The following is a 25,309-nucleotide window of genomic DNA, read 5'->3' as shown; positions in this document are numbered from 1 at the left end:
GGCTTGAACTTGGGGAGGTTCAAAAGTAAGCAGCTGGGATGAGGTGGGAGTGGGGCACAAGTACTAGGGCAGGAGTCTGGCTTTCATTCCTAGATTAGGAAGGTGCTCTTGGCCCAGACATCCTCAGATAAGAACAGATTTTGGAGAAAAGAACGTAGTGAGTGTGGGTATAGCTCATGTGAATGAGCTATACACAGTGCCAGCCGGCCGTGAGGACATTTCAGCCAAACAGCACTGCCCACCCACTTATGACACCCCCAAGTTGGGGCAAGGATGCTGAGGCCTCTACTCCAACCAGAAATAGCTGGAGAGGTGAAGGGAGTTGACCTGGGAAGGAAGAAGAGTCAAGGGGAAAAGGGGGTAGAGAGAGGAGCCAGGATGAGAGCAGGTACATAGGAAACTATCAAGGACTGCACAAATATTTTTCTGACTCCCTAACACACACACATGCACACTCACACACACCCACACACATAGGGCTGCAACACTGCAAATTCAGTGGGTGTCATTCACATTAGGATCTATGTAAATGGTACTCCCTGGAATTGTGCAGTGCACAGCCTCAGCACCTGTCCATGGCAGCCTTGCCACATGCCCAAATATTCATATGTAAGCACACTCACACTCACAAGTGTACATGCGTGCACACAAGCATATACACCAACACAGTCTCACTGCAATAAATATTTTGCAAACCTTCAGGCCTCAACCCTTCCTTCCCTTTCTAAATAGGCATAGGCACTACCCTTCCTGGCACCCTCCCCACCACTACTCCATTACCCAGAGAAACAGAGGTGCTGGCTGACAGGGGCAGGAATGAGGAAAGGAAATCTTGGGGGTCCCTGCAGTGACAGGTTGGGGGCTGAGAAATGAGCGGAAAGGGCATAGCAATCTGGCACCCATCTCCAGATCCCCGTGTGATCTGCCTACCCTGTGCTCCCTCTTCACCATGGTCCCTGGGAGCCAACTGGCTTGGCTGAGCACTTACAGGAAGTAGTCATCCTCTAAGAGGGACACTCGTGGGGCTGCTGCTGTCTGGGATTTGTCCTGAGCTCACAGGTGCCGCCTCATCCTTAACAACCACCCTCTCTGCCACTGCTTCTAGATTGAGCCCCCTCACCCTAGGCTCCAGCTCCCTCTGAGGGGAAGACGCCAGGCCCCCATTCGTCCATCCTCAGCTCCTAACGAGTTGGGCAACCCAGTCCCACCAGGGGGTGATGGCACATATGCCCTGGGCCAAGGGCAGCCTACAGGGGACTGAGCTTCAGGCCTCCTGGGTCAGATGTGGGAGGTAGGGGCTCTGTCCTCTGTGACAAGGGCATGGGAAAGACTCGCTGGATCACAATCCTGCTTTCCCTTCACATCACTGAGTACGGAGGCACTCTCTACCGAGCCCCAAATCTGGCTGACTAGGCCCCCAGCTCATACACAGGGCCACATGCCTTGCCCCACACAGATAAACAGACACATTACAGGAGAGGGTCTCAATCTTCTGCCCCCTCCCCCAGGGCTGAACCGGCCCCGCCATGCCAAGAAGTCACTGATTAAACAGAATGAACTCCATGCCAGACCGACTCTGACCCAGCATGCCTTTTCTCTCTGACACCTTGCTTTCCACCGGACTCTGGACCCACTAGTGGCTCCAGCCCAGTGCTTCTGTCCTGTCCCTGAAGGCGCACCGACAGCCCCACCCCTCCCTGCACCGTTTGGCTGGCACCAAGCAAAGGGAGACGTTGGGGGGTGGGGGTGGGCATTACAGTACCTTGGGCCAACGTTATATGGGGCTGTATTGCATGATGGGGATGGGATGGGGTGTGTGAGTGTGTGATTATTGCGACCTGGGAAGGAACCATGGTCTCTGCCTGCTCCCCACCCCCCCCACCTGCCCCCTCCAGGAGGGGGGGGAGCCCAGCCTAGGTCTTGTGGGTGAAGCGGGCCCACACCTGCTGCAGCTGGGACCGCGAGATGCGGAGCACCGAGGGCACGAGTCTGTGGTTGCCGGCGGCGAGGGGCGCGTGGCGCCGGTGGGGCGCCCGCACGGGGCTGCTCTCCGCCGAGCGGCTGCGCTGAATGAGGGAACCGGAGGAGCCGCCGCCGCCAGGGTGAGGGTAATGCTCGGTCTCCAGCGTGGAGGAGGAGAACACGGAGGACGCCAGTCGTCGCAGAGGGCTGTACCGCGGGAGGGAGTGCCCCGAGAGTCTGTCCTCCTCCAACTGAAAGAGACCAAGAGAGTGGAGGGAAAAGAGGCGTCAGGCACAGACTCGACAGCTCCGTCTCGGGGGCCACCCACCGCTCACAGCCCCTGCGGCGCTGGCGTCCCGGGCAGGGCGGGGGCAGGGTCGGCCAGGTGGAGGGGTGCACACTGCCCCGTCCAACCTCAGAACCTAGCCTCTGGCCTCCAACTCCCTTCCCAGTCCTCCTCCTCTCTGGCACTTCTCACACCTCGGTCTCCTTGCGGAGACCTTGGTCACTCACCTCCCCTGGGCAGCCTTCCTGCCTGAGCCGGTGGGAGCTCAGAGTTCCCTCTGGGCTTGAGGAGTCCTCCGCCCTCCCCCCGCCCCCAGGAAGGCCCCTCTGCAACTGTTACCTGCCATCTGTCTCCCCAGCTGTACTCCTTACTCCTCATGACATGGTCCAGAGAACATTCCCTGCACACCCTCTGCCTGTACCACAGCGGGATGCCAGGGTCTCAGTGAACAAAATGTAGCAGAATGGGAGGACTCTGGAGTCCGGCTATCCACGTTTGAATCCCAGCTCTACCACTCACTACCTGGGTGACCTCAAGCAAGCTACTTCACTTCTCCTGCCTCAGCTTCCTCACCTGTAAATGGGAGTAATAATGGTTCCCACCTCATAGGGTTGTTATAAGGATTAGGTGTTTATAATAGGCACAGCACTTAGGACTGCCTTGGAGTAAATGCTGTGTCATGTGAGCTGTTCCATTATCCTTTAAGTCACTCTTGAGAAGGAGGAAAGGAATAGAGGACTGGTAGGAGAGGCAAACAGAAACCATTTCTCCAAAGTGGCTTTTCCCCCAGTCCTCTCCAAGGCGGAGCCACAAGGCAGCCGGTGGGAGGGGGTTGGCCACCTCACAGATATCTGGAAGAATCCTGTTTGTGCCCTCTTGGCCTCATACCCTGAGAAGGAAAAGGGAAAGTGGGCCTGTGCATCCCAGGCCCGTGGGGATGGAAATGGTGACTGGGGTGTCACCAGACCTTTCCCATCCTGACCCCTAGCTCTTCCTGTGACTGAAGTCAGTTTAAATAGCTTTTGGTGGGTCCTGAGGACTGGGCTGGGCCAGCTGCCAGAAAGCTGAAGGAGTGGTGGGGTGGGGTGGGCCCAGGACACTCAGTTCCAGTGCCCCCTTATAGATGTCAAATGGGGACACAGGGACCCAACATGGAGCCTCCATCAGAGAGAGGGGGAGACAGAAGATTCTGATAGGATTGTCTTTGGCCCCACCCTGCTTTTCCTTCCAGCTCCTTCTGAGCTGGCGGTCCTGGCTGCACTGAGGGTTAGGGGTCCGGGGCCCTCCATCCAAGCGATAGAGACACCAGCCCACAGCTCCCCTCGCAGCACACGTGCGCAGTCTGAGTGTAACACCCCAGCCAGAGTGTGGCAGCTTCCGGAAGGACTTAATCCCAGCGTGCTCCTGCCCTTCACTTGCCTTCCATGCCCGGTTGAAGTGCCACCTTTGCGAGACCACCCAGCTTCCCAGGCAGGCTCCCCCTTCTAGCAAAGAAGAGTTCTCTGCTCTCCGCTTTATGGCCCTTGCCAATAAACACCCATGTCCACACCTTTGCATCCCCACCCACGCCTGAGAACTGCAGGCTCTGAAAGAGCAGAACTGTGAAGCCTTATTCATCTTTGTCCCCAGCCCCCAGCACGCTGCCTGGCACGTGGCAGAGAAATGCTCTAGTGGCGGCCAAGCAAATGTCCATGCACTCAGAGAATGCTGGCCTGCTGTGTTATCAGCCAGAGACAACCGGCAAAGGATGGTAAACATCTCTCCCCCAAATCACACACCCTCTGCTGCCTTCCCCTCGGCCTTAGCTTTCCAGCCATGACTAATTTGCACCTTAAATTCCCTGCAGAAGAAAGCAGTGTGTGTGTGTAAAGAGAAAGTTTAACATATCATGGCATTCACACCAAGGAACAATAGATGCTCTAAAATTGCGCCTGGTTCCACATTATCCTCGTCCCTGCTCCCCACAGTGCTGCAGGTGTTTGTATCTTTAAGGAGTACTGTTATGAGGAAGTTCACACATCAGATGCAGAGCAGAGCAAGCTAGATCTAGGAGGGGATTCCCTGCAGAAAGGTGGCAGGGTGGTTCCAGTGTGCAGCCAGTCTTGGGAGCCCCCCCATAGCCTGGACTCAGGACTCCTTTCAGACCCAAGAAAGAAGGAACAAATGTGCCAGTCCACTTCTCCGTCTTCCTCTGCCCTTGACGAGGAGGGTCTCTGCCTCCTTCACCTGGACTGTGCTGTACTGAAATACTCGGTAAAACATGTCACACCCCGTGTGCTCACACATAGCCGCACACACACACACACACAGGCCACCGTGAACACTGCTGTGCCCAAGGCACACCTGCTGACGTGGCCCAGCCAGCGGGTGAACACATACACGTGCATTCACACACATAAGTACTCCGGTTCTCTCTGACCCTACATGATGCTGCTCTCTCTGGCCTGTGTTTGCTCCTCTCCTAAACTCACAGGCCTCAGACAGCGCTCACCCAGCTCTGCCTCTTGCCCCCTGGTGATCTTGGGCTAAAGGCTTAGCCCCTCCCAGCCTTGGTTTCCTTACCTTTTGAAGGTGGGGGGGGGGGGTCAGGTCTCCTTATTTGCATTAATTGTTGTGAGGAAGACACACGTGAAATACGGAGGCATTAAGAGCAATGCATCTCTGGTCACTGTCACCAGAATTTTTGCTCTGATGATCATCAGCCCTCCAGCTTTGCTATCCCGGCTCCCAGGGCTCCCTGCGCTCTTGCAGACCCGCTGCATGCTCCACAGACACACCACTGTGTGTGCACACCCACACCCATGTGTGCTCCTGAGCTGAGCTGATACAGAAATGCACACACGCAGCCAAAGAATGCTAACCAACTTCGCTGCCGTGCACTATGGGGAAACGAAGTCCCCAAACACTTAACACCCCCTCCAGACACATACAACTCACTGCCTGTCCACAGCACAAGCAGGACCTGAGCCCAAGGCTGAGACTGAACAAGTCCCCTGCGCCCGCTTCCCCAACTCTTTCTCCTTACCCCCTTGGCTGGAATTCCCCAAAGCAAGGGTGTTTCCCAGGACCTGGAAGGAATCTGAAGGTGAGAAAAACCTCCCAGATAGCTCAGCTCCCTCTCTGAGACCCAACTGGCCTGCAGTCAACAGGAGGGGACCAGCAGAGAGCCCAGGTCCAGAATCTAGGCCTCATGACTTGGATTCTGGGCTCTCTCTACCTTCTACCACCACTGTCAGCCTCTCCTCCTAGACTCTGCACTTCCCGTGGGTGCAAATGACCTCTGGTGCCTCTGGGACCTGCCACAGGCTACATGCTCAGCAAGTGTGGAATGACTAGGTATTGAACAAATGAATGAATGCAGGAAAAAATGAGAGGGGAGCGAGGTGGAATCGCAAACCGATCTTGCTTCTTCTGCTTACCCAGTGCTGGCCTGATGGGCACAATGTCTATGTCAACAACAGTCATGCTAGCCCATACTCTGCCCTGGCTGAGCCTCCAATTTAGGTTGGCTAGGACCTCTCTCAGAGTTCCCACTTTTTTAGTCCCCAGTTTTCCAGAATCCAGGGCACAGCTAAGACGCACACCCCTTGGGATCTCAGCTCAGAGGCCCTCTCTTCTAGACGTGGGGCTGGGGCCTGAACATAGCCCTGCCTGGAGCTGCCCTTCTCCAGGGCACCCACATGCTCCCAGGCCCGGCCTCCCGATCTGAGCACACAGCAGAATTGACCCCGGCCCTCGGCCCTGCTCCTTGGATTTCCCAGAGCCACCTGGTGCACACCCCTAACGTGGGGCGACTGAGTGGAACGCGGCACAGCCCCAGAGCCCTCCAGCATCACCTCCTTGGCCCTCCTCAGCCCCTCAGAGGAGACATGCTCCTTTCAAAACCACCAGTGACAGCACTGCTGTCCATCCAGAACTCAGCCGGGAACCCTCTGCTCACAGCCCGCTCAGTTCTTTCCCCAACACCTCTTGGTTCTGTCCACCTTGCCCCACGTCCAGAGTGCCCACCCTGGTCCAAGCCACCAGGGCACTCTCTTGCTGGCACCTGCTGTGTGGCCTTCCTACTGGCAGTTCTGTGCCTTTTAATCCGTTTTCACACAGCAGCCAGAGGGATCATTCAAGAGGACCAAGGTAAACATATGTCACACCCCTGTTTAAAAGCCTCGGGTGGCTCACCAAGTCCTCAGAATCAAGCTCTAACCCTTTAGCTCAGCCCCAACGCCCTCCAGGATGGAGCCAGGGACCTACCCCTCAGCCTCATCTGCTGCAACATGCAATCAGCACAGTGCTTTCTGACTGCCACCTCCGGGCCTTTGTACACACTGTCTGCTTGGCCTGGGAGGCCTTTCTCCTGCTTTGTCACCTGGCTGACACTGCTCATAATGCAAAACTCAACTCAGAACGTTGAGGGTGCCTTCTCTGGAAGCTTTGACTGTCCCCCAAGCATGGTTTTGGACCCTGAAATCTGTCTACCTTCATCACAGCCTGCAACTGTTGGGTGCTATTCAATAACCCCCATAGAGCACACAAGGAGCACATCAAGAGCGCTCCAGGCAAAAACTATAGGCATCCAGGGGTGGGGAGTGGGTGCAAGCCCAGCCTTACCTGTCTCTGTGGGCCTGTGGGATCGGACTCTCTCCGTCGAGGCCGGGGTCCCGAGTGCAGGGGCGAGTGGGAAGGGCTGCCGGGCGTGGGGGGCTGCGACGTCTCTGACCGGCCATCAGCTTGGCTCAGCTGGGGTGGTAGGGGCTGGGTTGGAATCTGCCGAGGGTCCTCCTCAGCCAGCGTCTGCATGCCTCGTCCCCGGGGCCTGACGGCGGGCTCTGCCCCTGGCCGCCGCCGCTCCTCGCCCTCCTCGGGCAGCGGCCGCAGCTCCTCGGGCTCCTCGTCCGTGGTGCCCGATGTGCTGGGCTCAGCCCCCGGGGGGAAGTCCTTGAGCTCTGTCTCCTTGTCAATGATGACCCACTCCTTGCTGTCAAAGTCCTCCTCCTCGGCCAGCGGCACTGAGCGGAAGGCGTTGCTAAGGGCCTCCTGCTCCACGGAGGCTGACACGTCCATGCGGCCGCTGGCCTGCCGATCGGCGTGGCCTGTGTCCACTGAGAGCATCTGGGCCGGCTGCGAAGAGCAGGCTTGGCGCGAGGGTGAGCCGGGCAGATCCATTCGTGACCTGCAAAGCCAGCCCACAGGAGGCTCAGTGCCAAGCCTCTCCAAATCTCCAAGGAACTCGAGTAGGTGGCCAGGTGCAATGTGACCCCTAGAACCTACTGACCACAGCATCTCTCCCACCCTGGGCCAGGCCCGGTCACCTCCTAGATTACCACCCCCTAACCTCACTCCCCACAAAGATTTCATTCATCCATTCATGCATTCATTCCTTTCAACACATGTATTTGAATGCTTACTGTGTTCCAGGAATACAAACATGCAGAAAATAAAACCTGGTTCCTGTGCCCAAGGAACACTCTCTTCTGGACCAGCCAGGAAACTTAATCTCCCTAAGGCCCACTTTATGCTTGCTGGTCCAGTGCTCACACTCCGTCAGAGGCTGCCTCCAGGGCAAACACACCCATCTGGCCCTTGAGTTTGCAGATGAGCTTTCTAGCTTCTTCTACCACCACCTCCAGGTCTGGCTGGCTGGTTTCACCACCCCTAGCAAACTCCAGTGGCTCCCAGCCCCAATGACAAAGTCTATGTTGCTTAGCTTGGCACTCAAGCAGCCAAACTAAGGCCCAGTATCACCATTCTCCCAGCCGGACCCAAGTCAGAGTCACTGACTTTTCCCCAAATTGCGCATGTGCTCATATTTATGTGCCATTACACATGTCACTCTCTCCACATGGCCTGACCTTCCACCCTTTGCTGTCCCAAGCAGCTTCGATGTCACCTCCTGTGGGGGGAGCCTTTCCATCCTGCCTGGGGGGCTACTTTGCCTTCCTAGCACTGTCTGTGCGCCCCTGTCCTCACAGAGTGGAGCACGTGTGTTTACATACCTGTCTCCCCACGAGGCCGTGAGCCCTGCCAGCCAGGGACTGGGTCCCATCTCACTCTGGGGCAGTGATCCTACCTTGGGACACCTCTTCCGTTGTTACCTTACACTGTGCTGTGAACCTCACATTACTTCCAGAGGTTCTCAACTGGAGGGGAGGGTACCAGTGCCAAGGTGAAGATTTTGCTGCCTGCAGGAAGCTACACAAAGGCCAGGGTGCCCCCACCGAGGACCATGGAGGCTTAGCTCCCCTGGGGTTGTGCACACCCTCATGCTCAGGCTGTGGGCAGGGGGCTGACTTTTTTTTCTCCTGCAGCCTTGAGCCTGTGAGACAGAGGGGTGCAGTTCAGAGCCACTGTGGGGCTTTCTCAACACCCCCCTGCCCTGGTCTGTGGGACCTACCAACTCCTCCCTCTCCGCAAGATTTGTATTGATTTAATAAGGCTTTAAATACAAACATCCCTGAGGTGGGCCACCCAGGGTCCTACACTGATGCTCCCATGCGAATGGCTGGTGTTGCTTCCTTTCCTGAGAGCATGGTTTGTTTTGATGGACACAAAGGAGAGAGAGGCTGAAGGGGAAAAGGGGGGCGAGGAAAGGGGAGAAGGAGGGAAATCCAAATCCCATCTGCTTCATACTTTTTCCTGCTCCCAGGTGTCCCAGAGCCCACCCAAACCCTCTGCCCTGCCTACGAGATCCTGAACCTTCCCTTCCAGAAAATCTCTCCTCAGCCGTCTCCTCTTCCCATCATCCCTGAAACAAGGTGTTCATTCTGAATCAAACCAGTTTGCTCTTCAGGACTGTCTTTGTTCGGGGCATTCCCACCTCTCTTCTCCACTGATATCCCTTCCAAACTGCCGTTCCTCAGTTCTCCTTGTTTCCTGAACCCTCTGGGCTACCATGGATGAAAATGTGTTCTTCAGTCCCAGGGAGGCCAACCTGTGTGAGTGTGAGTGTATGTGTGAGGGCTGTTGGCCACCTGAGCACAGGGCCCACATCCCTCTGTCCTGGGGGTGCCGTGGGGACTGGTATAGGGCTCCCCTGTCTTGAATACTGCCATGCTCCAAAGGGGCGCCGTGCCCCATCCCAGAGGCAGAGTGCAGTCTGGAGCACAAGCCAGAGGAGGGGCCATGAATGAGATGGGGATGAGGCACACTGGGCCCTCCTAGGCTGGGCCTTGGGAAAAGACCCCTTTCCTGGTTCGGAGAAGACCTCAGCCCTGCTGTGAGGTCAAGCCCCGCCCAGAGCCAACGAGGGTGGGGACATCTCTCACAGGCCTCTCCCACCTGAGCTGTCCCACCCACTGGACAGCTCATCCAGGCTTCTGACTCTGGTCCCTGATGGCCATGGACCACCCTCACATTCGCACCGCCCCCTCCTCCATCCTGAAGGATTGTTTTGGCTCTGAACTCTCCTCCCACCAACCAGGTCCCCCCCTGTGACATTCAGATCCCTGAGCCCTGACCCCCAAAACTTGATCCACCACTCTTGGAGTTGAGCACTCCCTGGGCTCTCCTCCCAGGGCCCTCCCCCACAGCTGAAGGGAGCCTAGTCAGCTGCTCTGAGGCACCTGTAATTAGTCTCTAGGGAGAGGTTCTGGAAGCACACCCACCTACCACCTCACCCCTCGGCCTCCTCCTGGGCCTAGGGACCCAGCTTCCCACTCCTGTGGCATGCCTCCACCCTACATCCCTTTGTGGCATGAGCTGGGGCCTCTGTATCTGCCCCCCTCCAACCAACCAAGTCTGACCCCAGGCCCTAGTATAACCCTCTCAACACTCCTGGGGCCCCCCAACCTTGCATCTCATCTTTCCTACAGACCAGCCACGTGAAGGCTGAGGGGGCCAGAAGGCCCTTGGCCGTCCCCCTAGCCCCAGACCTACCTCCTCTCATGCAGTTCCACCCGCCCATCCGCTGTGGAAAGCCTCTCAGACTCAGGGCTGTTGACCCTCCGGTAGCGAAGAGAACGGACTGGGGTTGTCGGTGAGTCTGGAGGGGCACGCACCGGGGAGCTGGGGACCCCCACACCTCGGCTCTGCTCCTCTTCCACCACACAAGGGGTCTGCAGGAGAGGGGAGTGCCATGAACTGGGGCTGACAGGGCGGCTGTGGGTCAAGTGGTTTTCCCAGGGTGAAGGAGATTGAGGGAGGTCGACGCTGGTGATCCTGACATGGGGCAAGGCCACGGAGACAGGGCAGGTGGGCACATGGCTGGGGAGAGGGCACACAGGAGGAGCGGGAGGGGGGCCATGGGTTGGGAACCAGGGTGGGAGCGGGGGAAGGCCACCCACGTCCTTCTCTCTGGCTGCAGTTACTTTGCCGATGTTGATCCGGAGTTTGTTCCGGTTGACATCCGTCTCCTCCCAGACTTCAGCCTCAGGACCCCCGGGGTGGGGGGCAAGGTGGGGGCTGGGACCCAGCCCCTCAGGGGGCCGCCCAGGCAAGATTGGGGGTGCGTTCTCTTGGTCACTCAGGTGCTCGCCCTGCAGCACGTCCTCGGTGTTCTCCCGGAGCAGGTCCCCGGGCACTGGCGTCACGTTGACCACCCTGGAGAGGCCAGGAGGGGCCATGGGCAAGGCTGGCAGGGGTTCTCTCTCCTCCCAGCACAGGCCCTGGAGATCACTGCCACCCATGGGAGTAGGCACAGTAGAGGCCTCGGCAGGGGTGGGGATGTCCCTAGGCCCATCCCCATCCCTGGCTCACAAAGCCTGCAACTAGACTATCCTTAGTCTGGCAAAGGGCTGCAAGGAGATGTGACTGCCCAGGACGGGCACGGCACCACCTCATCCTGTTAATTTAAGAGGCCCATTGCTTTCCAGGCCCAGCCAGATTTCGATCGCAGTTCACTGGCTGACCTCATTTAGACCAGGAATGGGTGTAAAGAGGAGTCACTTTGGAACTCCTTGAGCGGTACGGGTCTCTCTCCTGGAGCCCCTACCCTTGTCTCTCCCTGGCTGCCCCCGCGGCAGGGTGGGGTGTCCCTCCTCACTCTGGCCCCTCCCCAGGTGCCTCTGTCTTTGTGCTTGCCACAGGGTTCTGAAATCGCTGACCCATCCGTTACAAATATCCCAGACCCAACCAAGAGCACTCTGAGGGCGGGGGCTGCAAGTTTCTTCTCTGAGCCCCCACAGGCCCCAGTGCTGGGGCTCGAGACATGTTCACTAAATGGATGCATGTGAGCAACAGAAACAGACGGGGGGGGGCTCAGGTATTTTCACTCAGGGCTCCCCACTCCCCCGTAAAGTCAAAAACTCCAAGTGAGGATGTGCACCCTGTCCCCAGATTGAAGGTGGAGATGGGGCAGGACCGCCTGGGGTTTGAGAACCCCACTGTTGAGCACCTTGGATGGGAAAGACAGCCAGATGTGTCCAGGTGAGAAGAGGAGGAGAGGGCTGGCTTTTTGGGTGACAGCACTAGGCAGAGGTCACCTGGCCCCCCACTGGGCCGTCATCCCTCCCAAGACTCACCCGAACATGGCTGCCGTCTGCCGCGTGTTCTGCTGGGGTGGAGTGGAGGTGCTTGTGGACAGGAGGGCATCGGTGCCCGCCTTCTCCCAGTCAAAGGCCTCATTCTCAGCGATGCCCCGTTCCTTCATGCTGTTCTCAAACACCGACATGATCAACTGCAGGGGTGGGGGTGGCGGGAGGACAGAGAGGTGACCCTGGGGCTAGCCAGGAGGAAAGGACAGTTGCCGGGATTGCAGAGGGAAGAGAGGGGCCTTCCAGGACAGGGATAGGCCGAGAAGGGGCACTGGAAGGAGAAGGGCACATTGATTTTAAATGAAAACATGCACATGATATGCAAATCAGTACGCAAATTACTATCTTGGTTTGAGCCCCGCTGGCTGGACACAAGCCCTCTGAGATCTGTCCCCTGCTCACCATCCCCAGCCTGCTCTGCCATTTCCACCATGGGGGGGGGGCGGGCGGGGGTAGAGGTGGGGAGGAATCCTCCGCAGCCTGGAAGCACCGGTCATTTCCCAAAACCACCACCTGGGGTCATGCCTCTGCACAGGTTGCATCCTCCGCCCACACCGCCTTTACCACCAATCCTCTCTGCTCAAAAAGCCTTCCCTGATTCCCCCACCCACACATTTCCTGATCTGCATTCCTCAGCAGCCAGCACGGGGCGGCACACCGTGTGCTCGCTCACTCGCAGCTGTCTGGTCTGGGGAACCCCAGGAGGCTGAGGATTGGGCGAGGGGAGGGGGGCAGGGCCTTCTATTGCCCAAGTGAGGCATCTCTGTCCACAACCTCTAGGCTCTAGGCTCTGGAGGCGGTGGGCACCTGTAGAACATCAGAGGCCCCCAGACCATTCCACTTTCTTCAAAAAAATTGTTTTAATGTTTATTTATTCTTGAGAGCGAGAGGGAGAGACAGACAGAGCGCAAGCAGGGGAGAGACAGAAAGAGACGGAGACACAGAATCCAAAGCAGGCTCCAGGCTCTGAGCTGTCAGCACAGAGCCTGATGCGGGGCTCGAACCCATGAACCGTGAAATCATGACCTGAGCCAAAGTTGAATGCTTAACCGACTGAGCCACCCAGGCACCCCAGATCATTCCACTTCTGACTTAACTCTCTCCAGAATACAGGGCAGGTTCTCTCTGCTGGCAGGGCCTACTTCACTAAGGGCCCACTGTGTGCCCGATGCTATGCTCCCTGTGGTGTGCAGACTTGTGCCTGGCACATAGTGGGTCCTGGGCAGAACACTGCTGATGTATCCTCATTCTCCTGTCGGGGTCAGTGGGTCCCCTAGGGGTGTGGTGGTGGCACCTTGGAAAAAGCACTGGACTTGGAGTCAGAAGATGTGCCTGAGCCCAGCCCTGCTCACGGCCTTGCTATCGGGCTTTCGTTTCCTCATCTATGAAATGGGGACAATGCAGAGTTTCGGTGAAAAGTACTCGAAAGCACTTGGCTTCATTAACCGTTAAGTGTTAGAATAGTAACATAAGGAACACGCATTATCACCGAAGGCTCGTTTTGAAGCTTAAATGAGTTAATGCATGAAAGGCACTGAGAGCAGAGTAAGCTGTTAAGAAATCTTAGCCATGAAGACTGTTCACAGGACCACAAAACAGTTTCATGCAGTTGGAAGACCGGGGGGAGATACACGAGGCTAAGCCAATAGGGGAGTGGGGCCTCAGCAGTATGGGTGCTGCTGGGGATGGTCACCCCCAGAGAGATGTCTGGGGGTGCAGGGACCAGGTGGCAGGCTCCCACCTGGTAATCGGGCTTGGTGAAGTAGTCGAGGCTGGCAATGTGGTCCAGAAAGAGGTGGAACTCGGAGGGCATGTGCTTCAGCAGCATCCGGTGCTCATACTTCTCCTTGATCATCCCTACCTGCTCCTGGAGGCAACAGGGCACAGGGTAATGGAGCCCCAGCGACCCCACGCCCCCTCCACCTCCTCAGCCCCACCTGCACAGGGCTCACCTTGTCCTTGATCTTTCTCCAGGGCAGCTGCCCCACTGCAAACTCTACCAGCATGTAGAAAAGGGACCACAGGTCATCGTGGCGGCCCATCTCCTGGGGGTGGGGGGGGGGACGACAGGGGGGTCACCCACACCTTTCAGGTCCTTCCTGGGAGCGTGGGCTGATCCTTCACAAGGAGGGGACCCTTCAGGGAGCCCTGACAGCCAAACCCTGGCTCTATCCCTGATCCTCCAACACACATCGAGTATGAGTCTCAAAACTTGTGTCCACACAGATTGATGGTGGGAGCAGAGAGGAGGGAATCCCGAAAAACAAGGAAGAAGGTAAAGTCATGGAGAAATGGCCGCAAAATCTTGTTCCACTCATGGCCTCTGGCGTGGCAGCTTCCGGCCCCTGCCCCATACTTCTCTCCCCACCTCAACAGCTGCCCACCCGACCCTCTTCCCCTTCCTCTGCCCCTGACCTGGGCCCTGCTGCCCCCGCATCCTCAGGCCCACAGCTCTGCCACTCACCCGGTTCTTGTGGGCATTGACTGAGGCATAACGAACAGTCCCTCGAAACCCGGCCACATTCCGAGGCTGTAGAAGGGAGAACACAGCAGGACACTCACCCGCTGCCCCTGATTTGGGCCACATCTCAGCCCTGCTAACTGAGCCTAACTGCCTACTTTAACCCTGACTGCTTTCCCTCTCCACCAACCCCCATGCTGGCCTGGTCAGGGGCAAGCCTGACACACCAACCCCAGTCCTACACCTGCCTCCTGACCTTGCTCCCTGCCCCTGTATCCATCTCTGACCAAGGTAGGCAGCCAGATCACAAGGTGTGGATGTGGCATCCACCAAGAGCCCAGGGAGCCAGGAGACGGGCCAAGCGTAGACTGAGCTGGGTGACACTCATATTGAACACGGGCCGGGCTTGCTTAGGCAGCTGCAGGAAAAATTGGTGAAGGTCAGGGGCCGGGTGAGGGGGCCAGGGTTTCCCACGAACAGCGATACTCACGGGCCGAACGTCCCCCGTGGTGTTGGTGTACTGCCGGGCCAGCCCGAAGTCCAACATGTAGCACTTTCTGTAGGTGGAGGGCAGCCTGCCCATGGCAAAGTTTGACTGGGAAAGACAGTGGCTGTGACCGTGGGGCTTCAACCCCACTTGGCCCACCTCAAGGCGTGCCAAGAAACGCGTTTAAGAGTAAGCTTTGGGGAGCCTGGGTAGCTCAGTGGGTTAAGTGTCTGACTTAAGCTCAGGTCATGATCTCACAGTTCACAGAGTTCAAGTCCTTCTTTGGGCTCTCTGCTGTCAGCACAGAGCCCACATCAGATCCTCTGTCCCCTTCTCTCTCTCTGCCTCCCCTCCCCCTCCCCTGTGCTCTCTCTCTCTCTCAAAAATAAACATAAAGAGAAAACATCAACATGTGCCATAGGCCATGGCATCCCATCTGAGGGGCAGGTGGGAGCACCCTCATTTTACAGATGAGGATACTGAAAGCCAAAGAGCTTACGGGGCTTCTCCAAGATCATAAAGCAAAGTGACAACCCAGCTGGGGGTTCCAATCCTTAGAACTCCCCAGCAGAGCAGTGTGGCTTAGGGTCACTGTCCTGCTGTAAGGCAGCAGGAGACCTGCATTGTTCTTGCTGTCTGACCTTGGGTCATTCAACCAATCTTTCTGGGCCTCAGTTTTTACCCCTTATTAAATTGGAGGTTCTTACAACACCGGGATCCAAGATGCCACAAAATCAGCTACTTGGAATTTCTTACCAAGCCCAGCCCCTCCATTCCTTTTTTAAAAAGAAAAAAATTTTAATGTTTATTCATTCTTGAGAGACAGGGAGAGACAGAGCATGAGCAAGGGAGGGGCAAAGAGAGAGGGAGACACAGAATCAGAAGCAGGCTCCAGACTCTGAGCTGTCAGCACAGAGCCCAACGCAGGGCTTGAACCCATGGACCGTGAGATCATGACCTGAGCCGAAGTGGGACACTAAACCGAGGGAGCCACCTGGGAGCCCCATCCCTCCACCCCTTTTGATCAATTCCTCTGTACTTCCCCAACCCCTGCACCTTTTGAGTTTCAAGGACTAATCAGGGCATGGGTAAGGGAGAAGACAAGAACAGAAGAGAGACATGGGCAAGGGGCAGGCAGGGGTGTGTTCTCCTGGCAGGCGGGGAGAAGGGGCTTGGGGTGGAAAGCAGGAGGAAGGGACAGGTAGGAGAGGCTGCTCCTGCCCAAACCACTGTTCTGGAGGAGAAACCATGGGACCCACAGAGGGAGAGGGTGGGGGGGGGGTGTGCTTTGGAAGAGAGGGCAGGTGGTGCAGCCCTCACCGGCTTGATGTCACGGTGCAGGAAGCCCACCGAGTGGATGGCCTCAATGGACTCCAGGATCTGCTTGCCCAGCCGCAGCGTGGTGCTCAGCGTGAAGGTGCCTCGCGGCTGGCTGCGGCGCAGATCGGCCAGATTCCGGCCCTGAGGGTGGGGAGAGGGGGGAGGTCCAGGCTCAGCTGTCATGCCAACTGGCACCACCGTGACACTCTGCCCAGCCTCGTCCCCAAAGGCTTGTGCCCACTCCTCACCCCAGGGGTCACAACCCCAACCCAAGCTTTGGGGGGTAAGTGGAGGGAGGATCCCACAGGGACTCACCTGGAGCTGCATCACCACATAATTAAATTTCTCATTCCGGCCACAGCCAATGAACCTGCACACGTGGCTTTTCCCTGTGGGGGCACAGACAGGGGTCTCCCAACTCCCACTCCTTCTTCCTCACTTCCGATCCCAAGGTGTCTCTGGTGCCCTCTTGATTCCTGGTCCCATGACCACTTCTGCCACCACCTCCCCATGCCCCTCTCCCCATCACCGCCCTTAGACTCTGGTTCCATCTCACCATCCCCATCAGCTCTCCCTTAGCCCCTGGCTCCACCTCCTCCCTCCCATCCTCCTGCCCAGGGCCCGCACCTTGCAGCTTTTTGAGCACAGCCACCTCCATCTTGAGGACCTGCTTGGGCTGCTGGGCTGACTCCACCTTGAGGGCCACATTCTCCCTGGTCAGCAGGTCCATGGCCTCGTAGATCTCACCAAAGCCCCCGCCCCCGATCTTTTTCAGCTACAGAGATGGAAGAGGGGGATAGGAAACCCAGGGATCAGGCTGAGCAGCTCCTCATCCCACACACTGCTGGGTCATACCCTTCGTTGGTGGGGGTAGGGCTAGTTTTGAAGGGGGGGACCCTATGTCTGCCTTCCTTGCCCCACCCACCTGTGTCCCCACTTCCCCTCCTAGTGCCAGAGACAGCTCAGCCCATGCATGCATGTGCATGCACACACAGGGCTAGGTGTCAGGCTGGGAGGTGGGAGAGGGTATGTGACCTCTGACCCCATGTAGACATGGAGACGAGCCTGTGTAGGATTCTGAAGACATCATGGGCCACCATAAATCTTTTTTTTTTTTTTTCTGGAAGGACAAGAAATATTACACTCTCCCCATCCCCCAAACTAGATTGAACAACCACCATCCAGAAGGAAAACTAATTTCCAGAACCTCCCAGCTTCAGGGTGGATCCTCTAGGGAAGCTGGCCCTTCCTGGGGTTGGCAATGTCCTGACAGGTGTCATTAGAGGGAGAGAGTAATGCGGGGGAGAAGTATTTGGGGGAGAGGACTCAGCAAAGGGTATTCAATGCCCATCCTGCTGCTGAAGCTCACAGCACTCCCTAGACCCCTGGTCAAATGCCTCAAATCAGAGTGAGCCTCCCCTGGGGGTAGGGGGCACTGTGGGACCATGGCGCGAATGGAGGTTTGGAGAGTCTGTCTATCCCCCCAGGGGATGGGGCAGTACAGACCTGACCCTCTAGGCCCTCCTCCTCCAGCATCCCTGGGCAGGCAGTGAGAAAAGGCAGAGGGGAGAATTGTGTTGGAGGAAGAGTTCGCAAGGGTGGATGAGCAAAGCTGAGCTATGGGAAGGGATTAAAATCACTTCAAGTCAGAGGCCCCGGGATCCCTGGAGTGTGCTACTGGCAATGATAAAGGACAAGGAGAAGGTGCAGACTTCTAAGTCGGGACCTGTTTGGTTTAAAAAAGATGTACAGCTCACCTCATGGGTGGCCCGCCCTCGCTGAGCACATTCCAGAACCCTCACTCGCCTCCGGTTGGCTTGTTAACTCACCAGCACAGCTGGGCTTGCTAGTGATTGGGCGGAGGCTGCTCTGACCAGCCAGCCTGTAAATGGACTCTGAGCCTCTAGCATCTCCAAGCCCTCCCCTTAGCATTTATTCAGCACTCAGACCCCATTAAATGTTTAATGGTGGCTGAAGCAAGGGGACCGAGTGGGGGATGGGCGCAGGGCTGAGCCAAGGACTGGGAGTTCCCAGCAGGTTACAGTTGAAACAACTCTAGGAAGAGAGAGAAGGAAGAAGGGAAGATTCAGAAAAAAAGTGGAAGTCTGGCTGCATCTTGAAGGCTCTCGTGCTCAGAAAGGACGCAGGAAAAGGGAAAGGGGGAAGAACAGTCTGAAACCAGAATCTCTCTCTACTTGAGATGAAAAGTCAGACTCATCGAAGAATTTCAGAATAAGGAGGGGACAGATACAGACTCAAGGAAAGCAGCGTCATGTCTTCCCCTGGGGAACTTTAAAATCAGGGGAGATGATAGTATCTTCTAGAATCCTTTATGGTTTGCTGTACATGAACATGGAAGACGGGGAGGGGAGGGAACAATAATCACATCTCAGGCTTTGTGCTCCCAACCCACAGAGATCATCTCAGCTCATCCCCTGAGGTTCCTGACAACACGTGGGGAAGGTCATAAGAGTCACCATTTTGCACAGAAGGAAAACTAAGGCACAGAGAGTTAAGTACTCTGCCCCAGGTCACACTGCTAGTAAGTAGCAAAGCCAGGTTTCATTTGAACCCAGGCAATCTGATGCAGAACCCACGCTCTTAACCGCGATATCATAGGAAACTGTTGACAGCACAGGGATTAAAAGTGTGAGTGCTGGGATTCAAGCCCAGATCTGCCAGACTCCAAAATCCTCACTGGAGGTGGTAAGGAGGGCTCAGGGCAGCCAAGACATTTCTGGTACCTGCTCCCCAATTTCCAAGGGTGGCCAATAGTATTTCTCTACCGTCTTCATTTCCAAAGAGGCTATTTCTTCTCCTCCCTTGGTCCCTTCCTTGCCCCCCACCCCATTACAGAACCTCCCAGGGAGGCAAGCTGGGTGTCTGCACCCACCCATTCACCTAACACCCCTCCTCCCCAGGCCCTACAGTCTGGGCCCACTTAACCATCGGGCACAGCAGGCACAGTGGCCCATAATACTTACAGGGAGCCATAAAAACATTTCAATATTTCAAATCAGAAGGTCAAAAAATTGTAGCATATAATATTAATTCATTCCTCTGTATACCAGTGCAGTCATAAAATATGATTTTTACTACTTTATTATAGAGAAAGGGGTCCATGAAGGCAAAAGGGCCCAGGGCCCATGAAAGTCATAATGTAGCCCTGCCCAAGCCTGCTAACAGAAATATTTTCTTTTTTTTTTTTTTTTTTTTTTTTTTTTTTCATCGTTTATTTATTTTTTTTGGGACAGAGAGAGACAGAGCACGAACAGGGGAGGGGCAGAGAGAGAGGGAGACACAGAATCGGAAACAGGCTCCAGGCTCTGAGCCATCAGCCCAGAGCCCGACGCGGGGCTCGAACTCACGGACCGCGAGATCGTGACCTGGCTGAAGTCGGACGCTTAACCGACTGCGCCACCCAGGCGCCCCCAGAAATATTTTCTTAATCTCCCTTTGCCAGACCCTATTCCTCCTCTCCTAGTTGTTTTCATGATCCCCTTCCCTGTCAAAGGAACTCCCTAAACTGGAGGGCCAATATGACACAGTAGGACCAACATTTACTTAAGAAAAAGGAAACCTGGTTTCTTGGCCTAGCTCTGGGTCACCTGGCGTGAGTTTCTTAAATTCTGTGCCTCCACTTTTCCTCCTCTGTAAAATGAAAGAGTTGTTCTAGAACGGGTCTGAAAGACTCCTTCATCTCTGTGCTCCTGATTCTTGGGTGGGCTAATTCTTTGGAAGCAGTATGGCTTAGTGGCTGCTGACCCAGCAGTCAGACAGACCTGGTTCCACCCAGTCTTAAGAACTTGGCAGGTTAGCTAATCCCTACCCCTGTCTCCACACCTGTGAAAAGGGGGTAATAACAATATCTACTCCATCGTTTGTTGAGATAATGCACCGTGTCTGGCGACAGTGGGGGCTCAAAACAAATGCTGCTTTTATCATTTATTATTATTATTATTTGCTATTCTGATTCTGAGAAGCACCCCTCAAGAAAAGTGAAATGTTATTATTTGCAAATACTCCACCTAGTGCCACTGACCCTCAATTTCCCCTAGCCAGCTCATTTTTCTCTTCAGGGAGCTTGTTCTTGGTTCCTGAGCTCTACCTCATGCCCACGTCCCACCCCTCACAGGGAGATGGCTGAAGGGAGCCATCTGGCACCCCACCCTCTCTAGTTCTTCGGGAGTCAGCCTGGCAGCTGACCTGGAGAGATCAGCCTGGCAAAGATTGTGGGCTTGCCCCTCCCCCCCAACTCCCTCTTGCCATTTCTCTCCCCACTCATCTCCCATCCCCTCCCTCAAAAGTACAACAAACTTCTAATCCAAACTCAGTATGGTGTGAACACCATCTTTTTCTCACCTCTTCAGTGCAAATGTCCTTCTGCCTCCAATCTGTCAGAAACTAGGCTCTCATGTTAGGGGACCGGAGGGTTCTTGGAGAAATACTCCTCAGTTGGCCAGACCCTCATTCCCTTGATTACTGCCCTGGCTCCTCCTCCCCCAATTTCGGTCCTGTCACTCTCCCTCTCAGGAAGTCCTCCTCTGGGACCAAGCAGGCCTTCCCTCAGCTCTCCTGGCCCTCCCCAGTCCCAGAGACTTCTGAGACAATGACAACGCTGCCACCTTTGCTCCTATCCCTGGGACTCTAGGGGATCTGCCCGAAGCGTGGTTGTTGCCATGGAAACCGGCCAGCACCCAGGCCCCACTCTCCTCTCAGCCTGACAGCTCAGGTGAGCTGAGCCTCCTCCTTCCACTCCCACACACCCCCACATAGAGGCTCAGTGTAGGCCTGTCTGTTCTCCCTTCCTGCCTCCAGGCTCCCCACTCTGCCACGCAGACCCACAAGATCACACACCATCGCCCCGCAATCCACCCTACACCATCCTGCCCCCACAATAAGAGGACCCCAGCGCAATCTCAAGCGACGGAAAGAAAGAGGGGGGTGGGTGGGACAGGGATTGATTTACAGTAGGTCCCGCTCCCCAGACACTGCTTTTCCCCAAGCCCCTCACGTGTCCCCCTCCCATCCAGGCCCAAACCCGGAGGAGGCTCGGACTACAACTCCCAGCAGGCCGAACAGCCTGAAGTCCTGGGCTGGAGGAGCAAGGCACGCTGGGAGATGGAGTCTCGGCGTGTTGCACCTGCCGCAGGAACCAGTGAGGGGAGGAGGGTGGAAGGAGAAGATGGAGTGCGGCTGCGGTGGGAGCAGCCCGCAGGGCCTCTTTCCCTGAAGCCAGGCCTCTCTGTCCTCTGCGGAAGCGGAGGGACACATGCTCACTCACTGCCCTTCTCCAAGGTCCGGCAACGAAAGAGCCCCCTCCCCCACCCCGCCCGCCTCCCCCACTAAGCTCTGCAGCTCCTGCTCCGACGTCCAGCCAAGAGTTGTTCCAGGCTGGGCCGGAGCAACGTGACCTAGCGGGGAAGGGGGTGAGAGAGGGCTCTGGGAGAAAGCGATTGTCCACCAGTGTACGCCAAAATAGTGACTGCAAGCAGTATGCAAATGAGCTCAGGGGCACCTCCCTCAGGGTAGAAGAGTTGGGGGCAACTGTTTTAACACGTCTCCAGGTACTCTCCTCCCCTCCTCTCCCTACCCCTCCCTTGGCCCCGTCGGGTCACTCACTCACCACCTTCCAGCGATCCTTGACCACGTAGTTGGCCGGCAGTATGTCGGCCTGCTCCCCTCCCCCACTCATGTTGGTTTCGTCCTTAAGAGCAGCCGCTAGGCACTGCATCCGCCAGCCGGAGGGAGGGGTGTCCGCAGGGCCTGCCCTGGGGGGGCCATCTACCTGGGGGAGTGGGGAGGGACTGTGAGTGGGGCAGGCTACGGACCAGGACCACCTTGCAGATATGGAGGAGGGCAGCTCCATTCTCCTGGCCGGCATCTTTCCTCGGCCCAGTGGGCAGATGCTCTAGGGGTTACTGGGGGAAGCATTGTGTAAACACCCAGGTGGAGGTCAGAGGAGAAGACAGAAATACTATCCACAGGAAGGGAGATACAAACTACAAACTGGAGATGTGAAAAACAGCAGCAGAACACACATGTTGAAAAAAGGAGAGAAAAATGCCATGTGAACAGGCTATGGGGAAAGCGTTTCCCAAAGAGAGATTAGCTAACTAATGTGGAGGAAACTTGCTGACCCCGAGGGTAGGGGGCAGATGTGGGGGGAGGGGGTGCATACTAGTCTAGGACCCATGCTTGTGTAGGGGACACCTAGGCTGAGAAGGACCAGTCTGAGTGACTTGATCTGAGACCCCGGCACCCACACTTTCCCTGTGCCACCAAATGCCCATGGAGCTGTGCGTCTGAAAGGGGAGAACTGCTGACCAAGGGGTGACCCATGGGAGACACACACCAGAGTGATGGAGACCTGCTAATCAACCAGGGCATGGGATAATCAAGAAAATGAGATACACGAAAGCCCCTTGAGGATGATGCTAATGCCAGTGAGGAGGATGCAGCTGTGAGAAAGACACCTTTCTCAGGGGAGAGTCCAACCCACTGACAGCTAATGGTTCCAAAGCAAGGATGTGAGCTGTGGGGTGAACATAAGGTGATGGACTCATGACATGGATTTTAGAGGGACTGCAGCCCTGCAGCTACTCCAAGGGAGAGAGACAGGCTGAATTGGGGAAGTGGGGGGGGGGGGGGCTTGGGGACCACAGGGAGTGGGATGGGTCTAACAGGAGGCAGGAGGAATGACAGGGAGCAGCAGGTCTGGGTGGGCATGTGATGAGAGAGCTCTGACCACACCTTTCTGTGTCTGCTCAGGAACAACAAGAAGGAAGACAGCTCTGGTTGCATTGGCAAAGGTAGAAGTTGAATATCAAGGAGAGCATCCCAACTGTGAGCGAGGGCTGGGAAAGCCAGCAAGTGTTATCTCGGGAAATGTAAGTGTGTGCACGCATACGTGTCTGCACGTGAATCTGTGCATGTGTCCCTCTGTGAACACGTATATGTCTTTGTGTGTCTTTCTGTGTGTTTATGTGTCTGTGTGTGTGTCTTTGTGTCTGTGCCTGTACCTCTGTCTGCATGTGCTTATGTGGTTTTGTGTCTGTCTTTGATGTGCATGTGTATAGGCAGGGGGCCACTTTTTGAGATTTCTGGCAACCCAATACGGGATTGGAATCAGGATCTTTTCTTCTCCCCCCCTCCCCCCCCCCCCACTTTGTATAAGCACATTGCTCTACCCTCACAATGATCCTGGAGAGTCACAGACTGAAGGCAGTTACTCCACCTGGGGACAGGGTGGGGTGGAAGGGAGGTGGAGAGGAGGAAAATGCCTAAGGTATCTATGGATGGGGCAGAAACTCCATAAACCAATCTTTCCTTGGGACAGGATACTTCCCAAGGCTCCTGTGTCTAGCCATCCTGCTACAGGGGGCAGTGTGGGATAGTAAAGGCACAGAAACAACCTTCAACAGGTCATGGTGTACCGTGAGGGACATGTAGAAAAGAGGAGTGACACTGTCACTCTTTTCCTATCTTGTTCAAGTGACTCAGCTGACTCTATCCTCCAGTCCACCCAACTTCAGAGTATCAGAGCTGTGGGGATGTCAAATAGGCCTCTGCCCACCTTTTGCCAAAGTGGCATGTGGGGCATCAGGAATTCATAGGGCAGTGAGGGCAATGGCAGGATAAAGGGAGAGGGAGGGGATGGGGGCTTCTGGAATAAAGGTAAAGACAGGTTGAGGACAAGACTGAAGAAGCAATTGAACCAGTAGGGAGGGAGCCTTGAGCGATTGAACTGGTGACCTCTGGTGGGTCTTCCATTCTGTAATGGTGGATTCCATAGGTTGATGAGAAAATTTTGGGTGCAGCTCCCAGTTTATAGATGGGCAGCCTAGAAGGAACAGGTGAGATGGGAAAAAGGAGAATGGAGACCAGAGGATAAATGAGGTTTCCCTGCCTCTCCCAGTCCACCATCCTCACTCTGCCTCAAAGGACTATGTTCAAGTCAGACTAGGTTGGACAACAGGCCACGAGGAACTTGGCTGCCCCGTTACTGCCCCCTCAGGACCTTTTGGGTGTGTGGAGGCATGGGTGTGTCGTGTGAGAGGGTTTGTGGAAGAGGTTTTTATGGATATCTGTCAGACAGTGTGAGGCCAACTGTGTGCGTGGGTGTGGGTGTGGGTATGTGTGTGGGGGTGTGGGTGTGGGGTGGGGAGACAGGGAAGGAGAGACATCCAGGGAGGGTGGGAGAGAGAGGGAGCTCATCATGGTGTGTGAGTAGAGGTGTTGATGTGTAACTACGCAAGGTGTGAGCCAGGTGTATGTGGGGATCTGGGAGCGCAGGTAAGGAGAGGTGAAGGAGCCCAGTGAGGGGTGGTGGATACAGGTGAAAAGAGGTGTGGAAGAAGGCAGAGAAAAAGGGAAGGGTTGGGGGGGATGACAGGATCGGAGGAGGGGGTTGGGTAAGACAGAGGCAGGTGAGCGATCCTAATGACTGGTGAGGAAGCGGCAGGACCCTGGGAGAGGCTTCTGGGCACCGCCGAAGGGGTAAGGAGGTTGGGAAGGCAGCTAGCGGCAGGCAGGGAGGCACGCAGGGACTGAGGACAAGGGGGAGAGGTAATGGAGGCAGCGGGGAAGGGCTTGTCAGGGTGACAGCCGAGTGAAGCCGCGGGGACGGGGACAGGGGTGAGAAGCGAGGGGCAGAGGCTCTGGGGGGCCGGCTGGCGAAGGCAGGCGCGTATGCTGGGGGGCAGGGAGCCGTTCCAGGCCTCGGGATGCGGCCCAGGCTGTGTAGGCCAGCGGCGGGCGTCCCGGCTCGGGCGGACACGGCGCGGGGAGGGGGAGCTGGGGAAGGCTGCGCTGGGAGGCGAGCCGGGCCCGAGGCCCGCGGAGCCCGCAGGAGAGCCCCCGCCCCGACCCCGCCGGCCCGCCGCCGGCCCCGCCCCGCCTCACCTGCTCTGTGCCCGCTGCGGCTGCGGCTGCGGCGGCGGAGGCAGCGGCTCGGGGCGGCGCATCCCCCGGGGCCGGGGCGGGGCGGGGGCGGGGGCGGCTCAGTGCGGCGCGGGGCGGCCCGCTCCCTCCGGCGGCGGCGGCGGCGGTGGCGGCCTCCCGCCCGGGATCATCCCCGCCCGGCCCGGCCCGGCCCCGATCCTCCTCGGGCGACGGCGGAGGCAGCGGCGGAGCGGGGAGCTGCCCACAATGCACTGCGCCGCCAGCATCAGCACCAGCCCTGACATCACCACCCCACCGCCCGGCTCTTACATCACCGCCCTCTCTCTGACATCACATTCCACTCCGCTCTTCTCGCCACGCCGGCAGCCTTAGAGCTCTCCTTCGGATGGTCCCGCTTCAGCTCTTCGGTTCTCCTCACTGGTTAT

The 25,309-nt window shown here is 56.7% G+C and overlaps 1 protein-coding gene across 7 annotated transcripts in view; it reads right to left on the bottom strand.

Moving 5' to 3' along the window:
• TTBK1 (tau tubulin kinase 1) overlaps window positions 1-24,949 on the bottom strand; it is a 40,956-nt gene extending 16,007 nt beyond the window's left edge. For 2 of the 7 annotated variants that reach the window (XR_006717225.1, XM_045498304.1), the window contains exons 1-14: window positions 24,885-24,949; window positions 21,607-21,768; window positions 16,608-16,755; window positions 16,296-16,369; window positions 15,981-16,121; window positions 14,664-14,768; window positions 14,177-14,242; window positions 13,665-13,757; window positions 13,454-13,579; window positions 11,701-11,855; window positions 10,525-10,780; window positions 10,118-10,296; window positions 9,060-9,173; window positions 6,854-7,415 (exon numbers count right to left, since the gene is read on the bottom strand). Coding sequence is in view for 6 of the 7 variants with exons in the window: in XM_045498304.1 (XP_045354260.1) it covers window positions 6,854-7,415; window positions 9,060-9,173; window positions 10,118-10,296; window positions 10,525-10,780; window positions 11,701-11,855; window positions 13,454-13,579; window positions 13,665-13,757; window positions 14,177-14,242; window positions 14,664-14,768; window positions 15,981-16,121; window positions 16,296-16,369; window positions 16,608-16,755; window positions 21,607-21,714 (2,127 nt within the window). In the remaining variant the exon portion in view is untranslated. Of the gene's footprint in view, window positions 1-6,853; window positions 7,416-9,059; window positions 9,174-10,117; window positions 10,297-10,524; window positions 10,781-11,700; window positions 11,856-13,453; window positions 13,580-13,664; window positions 13,758-14,176; window positions 14,243-14,663; window positions 14,769-15,980; window positions 16,122-16,295; window positions 16,370-16,607; window positions 16,756-17,486; window positions 17,519-21,606; window positions 21,769-24,884 lie in introns of those variants that run through there. The other 5 variants (XM_045498306.1, XM_045498305.1, XM_045498307.1 and 2 more) reach the window with 5 other exon arrangements.
• Window positions 24,950-25,309: the final 360 nt, after the last annotated feature.

Source organism: Leopardus geoffroyi, chromosome B2, assembly GCF_018350155.1.
Source record: "Leopardus geoffroyi isolate Oge1 chromosome B2, O.geoffroyi_Oge1_pat1.0, whole genome shotgun sequence".
NCBI classification, from domain to species: Eukaryota; Metazoa; Chordata; class Mammalia; order Carnivora; family Felidae; genus Leopardus; species Leopardus geoffroyi.
Note: the sequence above shows the minus strand (reverse complement) of the source record. Positions and strands in the feature narration are given on the sequence as shown.